This window comes from Nansenia antarctica (genome assembly GCF_963989245.1).
Source record: "Nansenia antarctica genome assembly, chromosome: 10".
Classification (NCBI taxonomy): domain Eukaryota; kingdom Metazoa; phylum Chordata; class Actinopteri; order Argentiniformes; family Microstomatidae; genus Nansenia; species Nansenia antarctica.
The window spans coordinates 32,717,160-32,726,769 of NC_137680.1; the positions used below are offsets into that span (position 1 = coordinate 32,717,160).

Genomic DNA, 9,610 nt, shown 5'->3' on the forward strand with positions numbered 1-9,610 from the left:
GGTGTGAGCGTGGAGTCCAGGTGTTCTGTGTCCGTCGCTGGTCAAGTATGTCTAATAGCGGCCGCGGCAGAGTTGACCAATTCTGAAACTCCAGGAAGTAACTTAGCACCTCAGGCTCCGCCTTCTTCAGCCTGAAACCAATCAAACACAACAGACGATGTAAAGCAGTGACATTAGCTTATAAGAGTTTGTGTGTGTGTGTGTGTGTGTGTATGTGTGTGTGTGTGTGTGTGTCTTACATGATGGGCTGCAGGAAAAGGGAGGGCTCCAGTCCTGCCTGCAACAGAGCGGGAAGCCAGTAGAGAGCAGTCTGTAAGCCTCCGTTCAGCGCCACATATAACAGCTCACTCAACTCCTCTGGCGTGAACATGCTTCTGCTCTTCTCCTCTGGTCCGGATATGTTGATGCTCTTACTCAACTGCTCTGGTCTGGAGATACTCCTTTGCTGGATTATTTGCTGCAGCTGCTCGGATTTGTGGGTGCAAATGGCATACCTCCATACATACCCATTTAAACTTGCCCCCGCAGCTAACAACAACCGGACAGATTCACTGAGAGAGAGAGAGAGAGAGAGAGAGAGAGAGAGATGAGGGTAAAGGTAAGACTGGTGGAGTGCAAGGGAAATGTGTGTGTGAGTAATCAATCCATGTCACTCATAGTGTGTGTGTGTGTGTGTGTGTGTGTGTATACCTCAAATCACACACACATCCCACTCCGAGGGCGTAGGAGAGGGGTGACTCCCAGCCTAAGACAGAGGTACAGTTCTGGCCGTCTGGGCTGAAGCCCTCTCTCAGCAGCAGCTCCACAGCGTGGCTGTGTCTATTCACCACAGCCATGTACAACGGACTCACTGAAGACTCTCCACGGTCACATGCACGATCCGTCACAGTAATAAGCTTGGCTAGGATACTGCAAGGACAAAGACAAAAACACCCACCGACCCACCCACCCACACACACAAACACAAACATGTGAGAAGATGCCATGTTTCTTTGAGCAGGAGAAAATATGTTTCAAATGCATGTTTGCATACCTGATGTGTCCGGACTGCGCTGCGGCGTGGATGGGGACCTGTGGCCATTTGCGATGGCAGGCTAGGTTTGGGTCAGCACCGTGGGTGAGGAGAACATCCACACAACCCTCATGCCCTTCTTGAGAGGCAATCATCAAGGGCGTAGCCAAGTCACATGCCTGGGCATTAACATTCGCACCTACAACCAAGACATATATTAATATGCAATATATCACAGTATTTATAGGCAGTATATTGGCTCACATAATATTTATATATATACATACATACATAGCATTTGCATATCCATCATCTTTTTTGTAGTGTAAACAACTGTAATGATCATGCACAGGAAAAATATAAACAACTCCACCAGTGAGCCATCACACACAAGCAGCCATTTACAAAAAGCATACAGATGCAGAGCTGTGTACCTGCATCAATGAGGATTTGCAGGCATTCCTGCTGTCCGTACTGTGCAGCTACAAACAAGGGTGTGATCTTGTAGTCGTCATACACTTCAAGAATACACTTGCCCACCAGGATACACACAATTTCCCTGTAACCCTGAGGAGAGAGTGGGAGTGAATTTGTGTGTGTGTGTGTGTGTGTGTGTGTGTGTGTGTGTGTGTGTGTGTACCGTGTAGGCAGCTTGGTGAAGGCAGGTCCATCTTGAAGCAGTGTGTGTTCCATTGACCTCTGCCCCCTTCCTGACCAGCAACTGTACAACCTCCTTACGCCCACCATCTACAGCTATTCACAAATATACACAATGACATTGAGTAATCAAGCCTCATTGTGTGTGTGTGTGTGTGTGTGTGTGTGTGTGTGTTACCTGTGTAGAGAGGACAGGACAGGTCAGTGGTCGGCTGGTTGAGGTTGGCACCTGCTCCGAGGAGCAGTCTGACCACTCCTAGGTGTCCATGTTGTGAGGCCAGGTACAGAGCAGACTCACCCTTGTGTGTTACAGAGCCAACATAGTCACAATGACCGCGGGAGGAACCTGCTGCTCAGAGTGGAGAGAGGGAATCTTAGGTGAGAGTGCACAAGGTCTACAGTCACAACAATAGGGAAGATTGAGAGGGGGAGTAAATATCGTGGCATGTTTCAACTACCTAATTTGGCACCGTCCCTTTCATCCTCTCTATTTCACCAGAGCATAAATGGCTAAAGTGACAATGTAAATATTCAATTTTAACACCAAGCATGCAGACAGCCATCATCACAAAGCTCTCCCACTAATTTCTCACCTGCAGCCCTGAGGAGCACACATACAGACGCTGTTGCACCGACCGCCGCAGCTTCGTGGAGCGCATTCCAGCCACGGTTGTCTCTACTGTCCACGCTGAGGCCACTCTGGATCAGAGAACACAACTCTGCAACGCTGGAAACTGTGTCTGTGTAACACTCAGTGAAGGCTATCCTATTACCCTCAAACAAGCCTGAAATAAGAGAGGAGAGGTGGTGAGAGGAGGGTGGAATGGAGAAAGAGGAGATGGAGAGAGAGCGATGACAGGAGGGATCAGAGAAGCAAGGAATGCAGGCTATGATAAAACAGACAGAGACAGGGGTAATGATCGCTCAATTATACGTTTCCACACTATTCGTAAACTGTGAACACCTCATGTCATGTCCAATTCAATTCTAGTATCTGACTGATATAAGAACTACTTGGTTAGGTAGCCAGATGGCGAGCAAGCTAGGTGTGCGGTTCAATTATTGTAGCTAGAGCTCAATACAACAAGGCAATCACGTTTCTCGTAGAAGGTGGCTTAAAGCAATGTGTAACCCGGCCAACTGGGGGCCTAAAATTACAAGGTGTGACAACACCACCTTAGGACTTTCACCTAAAGAATCTAACACATCTTTTAAAACACCCACAGTATAAATGGAGCTAGCCAGGTAGCATGAGACCCAACCCCTGGGAGCGACAGCCACTTAGTATCTAGGGGAACTGGAGATAAAGGGGTATTACAACCCAGTATAGGGCACACAATAGTGGAGCACACAATAATAGCCTACTGTACTAGTAGCAATAGACAATAGCACACATTAGAAGATTCACTGGCAATGCCACACACAGCACTCTATATGAAACCACTAAATAAGTACATGCAAGAGGAAGTCACACAATCACTCACTCCAGTGCTCCTTTAACTTAAAATGGGCGTGTCTACCCTACAGGGGTGGGCGTGTCTACCCTACAGGGGTGGGCGTGTCTACCCTACAGGGGTGGGCGTGTCTACCCTACAGGGGTGGGCGTGTCTACCCTACAGGGGTGGGCGTGTCTACCCTACAGGGGTGGGCGTGTCTACCCTACAGGGGTGGGCGTGTCTACCCTACAGGGGTGGGCGTGTCTACCCTACAGGGGTGGGCTAGAGGTACTACCACGCTAGCTGGACCAGACTACGGGGCGGAGCATGAATAAAATACAAACATTTCAAAATAATTAAAAACAATTCAAAAGGTTCAAGGGGAGCTAAAACTGTTGTCATACAAAATCCTAACCAAGCAAAGCAGCAGTGACAATGGCTATAGCTGTAGTTCTGTTCTGAAAAGAAAGACATCCAATAATACAGACATTAGCCAATTAGACATCACATAAACATCAGTGTTTCCTCTATATGCATTTATTGGTGGCGGGCCGCCACGAATGAATTTCCTCCGCCACGAATTGATTCAGTCCACAAAAAAAATTAAAAATAAAAAAGTTCTCAAATTTTGCAAAATTAAAAAGTTCTGAACATTTTAGCTGATTAAAATATATCTGATCCTAGATCAGCGCTATAATGGATGTTGACTAAAAGTGCACCTAAATCCACGCCCATCTCTCTCTAACCGCTGATCCAAAATCAGATTAATGACATTCAGTTGACAACGTGACACAAGGGCTCCTGATTGGTCTAAATGTGAACTGTGGTATTATTGTTATTGTGTACAGGCCACCGTAGTGACATCAGGGGGGTATTCCATCAACATCGCTAAAGGGAAAATCCAGGTTTAGTCTGATAAATCTCGCGAGAGTTCTTAAAAATATCCAGGCATATTCTGATAGGTCTCGCGAGAGTTATCAAAAATAAGCCAGGATTTTCCTTTAGCGACGTTGATGGAATACCCCCCAGGTCAGGTGGGCAGGTTACGACGAGACAACAAGAGACCGGTATTGTAGAGCTTACAGAGCGAGTTAAAATAAAGACACTTACATTGAAATACAGAAGGACTCACGTGTATGTTTAATAGAATAACACGACATGGTGTCAGAAGTCCTGTAAGTGAGTGTTAAGAGTTAGATCGGCCGACAAGTGTCATTTGAGCTCGTGACGGTGAGAAGGGAGAAGAAAAGATGGATGCTAATGCTAACGCGGGAGCAGCTGCAGTCCAGAGAACGGCGCCAGTTTCAAGTGCTACGTTAGCAGACATTAGCAAGTCAAAAAACGATTCTTATGTGCCGTCACTTGAGCAACGACACAGTATTGTCAAGGGGAAAAGAAGGGGAGACGATTTTTTTATTGACAACGGAATTACATGCTGGAAAAACATGCAGCTAAAATTCAGGGAACATTTGGACAATAAGAGACACACGGGAGAAGTACGGGAAAACAGGGCTCATGTGGGTCTCATCAAAGGTAAGAGTTTGTTTTCTTTAACTCAGCTGATACTCAGCTGTTTACCGAATGCTCCATCTGACTGTGATTTTACTTCTGTAATGTGGTGGGTTGACATAATTCACGCACGGAACTATAGGTTGAGACTATTGTTCCGTCCGTAGTACCCAAGTTGTTTAGACTGTTCTATTTACTGCTTGAGTGTGTTGTTGACAATCGTTCATGTCCTTCATTAAACGTTTAGCTTTGTCATTTGATACGCCGCCTACGACTACCATCTCTCTGCACTACAGTAAACAGTTAATCAGTAATGTTAGCCGCTTTTGTGCTCATGTAGGCCTACTTCGTATTATATTATAGCTGATGATCTTTGTGTGTGTGTATGTGACTGTCAGTCACAAGTTTATATTCTGTATATTCTTTTTTTAGGCCATCCTCTAGTTTTGGCTGTGATTAGAAAAAAAAAAAAAAAAAAAAAAACTTGTTCTGAACGCGCGTGCACGCGAAAAAAATCGCTCGCGCGCTACGCGCGCGGTCACGGCCATCCGCCACCATTGTAAAAATTCCTGGAGGAAACACTGAACATAATACATTGGTAGGGATATTTACAGAGAACATGTCACTTTACAGGTTGTCAATATTAGTTTGTGTGTTTAGAACACATTACCTTGGCTGTAGCCTATCAATGCCCGCAACCAGACAGCTCTAAACGTGCCTTGAGCCAGGGAACAATAATGAACTCCCTCACAGGAGTAGACAGCTCAATAGCGGGGATATCTGAAATGTACTGTATGCATGTATATCACGAGTTTAGGCTACATAGGGACCACTACATGACCATATACCAAACACACATTAGCCTACTAAACCATGTGCACACTGCCGACTGGGAAACCAAGGGAGACGCTGCATACCTGAAGTCAGAGTGTAGCCGTGCGTCATCAGTAGGCGTGGCCACAGCTGGTAACGGAGGAGGAGGGGAGGAAGACACAGGCACTTGTCACAGGTAAGCTATTTATAGAGAATATGCCAAGTGGGCGTGATTTACCAATTAACCCCACTGGTTACAAATGCAATCATTATTTCAGAGTTGTAATAAAAAGGAATTCATGTTAAATCAACGTGGGTTTACCATATGAATCCAGTTATGCAAAGTGAAGTGTTTTCCAGTCCTGTTTATTTGGCAACATCAACAAAACAAAACACAGATGTAGCCGCCCACTTTCAACTACTTCCGTATAATGTCACATGGTAGTTTAGAACCAATACGGAACGGTAATTCAATTAGCCAGAGCGTCTGCTTAGACCAGTGGTTCTCAACCTTTTTTGGGCCAGCGCCCCCCTGTCCATTATCCAGGCCTCTTACCGCCCCCCATCAAAAAAAGTTGGCTTTTTTTCTTCCCTGAATGTTGACTAATATTCTGTGTTATATCATTTAAAAAGCATGTCACTGAATGCCAAATAATAGATTTGATTTAACTGGGCAGTTGGAATATCATTATCATTAGTTTACCAGAGAGCAGAAAAGCCATGTGAATGTGAATACAAATGCTGTTTATGAGTGTTAAACAAACTCAGACAACATCAGAGAATACAAACAGACTGTTTTATGATCTGTCTCGGTCTGGCTGGCTATGAATGAATGAATGAATGAATGAATGAATGAATGAATGAATGGTTTAATTTAGTTTTCGGTACAGCTCAAACAGCAGTGTCAAAAAACATACACACATTGCACATGACTATTACATGGACATGAACACACATAACCACAAGACAAGAACATATTTACAATTTACAATTTATAAAGTGCAGTGAGTCAGGTGTTGAGAGTCCTTATGGCAGAGGGGAAAAAATGTTTTTGAAACGGGATGTTTTGGTGGCCAGGGATCGGTAGCGCCGGTATCTAGATTAGATACCCAACTTTTCAACAAGTTATGCAACTTTTCAACGGCGAAATCGCTCAAAAGTGTTATTCTTTCCTGACAACACGTATGCTAATTTACGATCCATAAAGATAGTTCGATACAAATGCATCCCATCACACATCAAGTATGCTTTATAATGAGATGTAGTGCTAGTGCATTCTGTCCAAGTAAATATTACCTAATTATATACTACACACTAAAAGATGGATTTCATAAAGGTTTATTTAAAGTAGACTAGTTATGTAATCAAGTATTGATTACAAGAGAAAAAAGATCTTGCCCTAGTTGAGGACTTTTTAACCATGCCCTGTCACATATTTACTAATTCAAATTGCTAGCTATAGTTGGTCATCATAACAGGTTTAGTCTAATTTATTAGAATGTTAGACCTATGTCATAGCCATACTGGCAAAAAGGAAAAAAAGGTTATCCCGACATCCAAATCCAGCCCACTCCAGACCTGCCTACTCATATTCAGACCTCCCTACTCATATTCAGACCTCCTTACTCATATTCAGACCTACTGGCTCATATTTAGACCCTGCAGGAAGCACCAGCTCAGAGCCTCCGTTAGCCATCTAGCTAAGGTTAGCTATGTAACTATACATGAGGTAGCTAGCTAACGTTATGTAGCTAATTGGCTATGTAACTATACATGAGGTAGCTAGCTACCGTTATGTAGCTAATTGGCTATGTAACTATACATGAGGTAGCTAGCTACCGTTATGGAGCTAATTGGCTATGTAACTATAGGGTAGCTAGCGGTAATTACGGTTAGCTATGTAACTATATTAGGGTAGTTAGCTACCGTTATCTAGCCTATTTAAGTATACTATGGTAGCTAGCTAACGTTATCTAGCCTATTTAAGTATACTAGGGTAGCTAGCTAACGTTATCTAGCCTATTTAAGTATACTATGGTAGCTAGCTAACGTTATCTAGCCTATTTAAGTATACTAGGGTAGCTAGCTAACGTTATCTAGCCTATTTAAGTATACTATGGTAGCTAGCTAACGTTACGTAGCTCATTGAGGTTATCTATCTAACTATACTAAGGTAGCTAGCTAACTTGCCATTACCTGACAACGTCTAAACAAGTTTAAATACATCGTCAAAAACAGCAGCCATACATCATAATATTAATAGTTAAACGATTAGAAAACTTACTAGGTGTTGAGCACGAGCCATTTTCTTTCTTCAAAATAGTATATTCTCTATTCTCTCTTCTCTCTTCTCCAGTCTTCAACCGTCAATTTTCTCATCTCCTCCAATCGCCATTGGTCCGTAAAATTTAAATGTTGTGATTGACAATCAGGCCAGCCAATCAGACATTTTAACACATTAAGAACTGGCCAGCCAGCCAGCCAATCAGAATTCTGTCACATTTCTAACAGGGTAAAATGTTTCGAGAGAGAGAAGAATCCAATGTTGCCGGTCAGCAGTGCTGCGTGCATTATCGACTTTAGCAGAAATGCAAATAAACAACTTTTATTGAGTACAACATCGATTTTCCTTTGTTCAAAACATTTATTTTCTCGAAATAATTGTGGCACATAAATAACGCCATAATGACACATGATGCTGGCCACCGCAACACAACTCTACACTTGACAATAGTCTCCAACTGCCTACACACACAACTCAAGTTACTCTCACTCTCTCTCTCTCTCTCTCTCTCTCTCTCTCTCTCTCTGTCTCTCTGTCTCTCTGTCTCTCTGTCTCTCTCTCTCTCACTCTCTCTCTCTCTTACAAACTCTCTCTCTCTCTTACAAACTCTCTCTCTCTCTCTTACAAACTCTCTCTCTCTCTCTTACAAACTCTCTCTATCTCTCTCTCTCTCTCTTACAAACTCTCTCTCTCTCTCTCTTACAAACTCTCTCTCTCTCTTACAAACTCTCTCTCTCTCTTACAAACTCTCTATCTCTCTCTCTCTCTCTTACAAACTCTCTCTCTATCTCTCTCTCTCTCTTACAAACTCTCTCTCTCTCTCTCTCTTACAAACTCTCTCTCTCTCTCTCTTACAAACTCGCTCTCTCTCTCTTACAAACTTGCTCTCTCTCTCTCTCTCTCTTACACACTCTCTCTCTCTCTCTCTTACAAACTCTCTCTCTCTCTCTTACAAACTCTCTCTCTCTCTTACAAACTCTCTCTCTCTCTCTTACAAACTCTCTCTCTCTTACAAACTCTCTCTCTCTCTCTGTCTCTCTCTCTCTCTCTCTTACAAACTCTCTCTCTCTCTCACAAACTCTCTCTCTCTCACATAATACACACACACACGCACACGCACACACACACACACACACACACACACACACACACACACACACACACACACACACACACACACACACACACACACACAGGGTTAGAACACACAGCTTTCTGTTTTAGGTTAGGGTTAGAACACACTCTTCTGTTTTAGATTAGATTCAACCTTTTATTCAGCCATAGTCAGTGCCCTTGGAGCAGTTAGGGGGTTAAGTGCCTTGCTCAAGGGCACAACAGCAGTGGTAGGAACACATCCATCTCCCTCCTGAGGTGGGGATCGAACCAGCGACCTTCCGATAGACCTCCAACCTCTAGGCTACGTGCCACCCCCCCCATCTTATTCAGTTTCTGTAGCCTAGAGGTTAGAGGTCAGAGGTTAGAGAGGCCGGCCAGCCAATCGGTAGGTCGCTGGTCCGTCATGCCTCACTCTCAGTATGGACATAGTTTAGTATCTAGTCTACTGAGAGGATATACTGCTCCCTGCTGGACGTTTCACACCTAGCAGGTAACTGAGGAGCACGCTGGATGTTCACTGGAGAATACGACGACAATGATGATGATGATGATGATGATGATGATGATGATGATGATGATGATGATGTGTCTGTGTGTGTGTGTGTGTGTGTGTGTGTGTGTGTGAGGTGTGTGTGTGTGTGTGTGTGTGTGTGTGTGAGGTGTGTGTGTGTGTGTGTGTGTGTGTGTGTGTGTGAGGTGTGAGGTGTGTCTGTGTGTGTGTGTCAGAAGTCTTGGAAGACTTTGAAACAAATGAGCTGTTACTCTCAGCCTGACCTCTCCTCT

At 43.9% G+C, this 9,610-nt stretch overlaps 1 protein-coding gene across 1 annotated transcript; it reads right to left on the bottom strand.

The window, feature by feature from the left end:
* Positions 1 to 235: 235 nt before the first annotated feature.
* LOC308166884 (ankyrin repeat and SOCS box protein 3-like) lies at positions 236 to 7,123 on the bottom strand (the record flags this gene model as incomplete). Its single annotated transcript, XM_080541208.1, has 8 exons — positions 236 to 463; positions 714 to 909; positions 1,034 to 1,211; positions 1,447 to 1,579; positions 1,653 to 1,765; positions 1,848 to 2,018; positions 2,263 to 2,454; positions 7,054 to 7,123. The coding sequence occupies 8 exons, from the start codon at positions 7,121 to 7,123 to the stop codon at positions 236 to 238; spliced, it is 1,281 nt and encodes a 426-aa protein (XP_080397334.1).
* Positions 7,124 to 9,610: the final 2,487 nt, after the last annotated feature.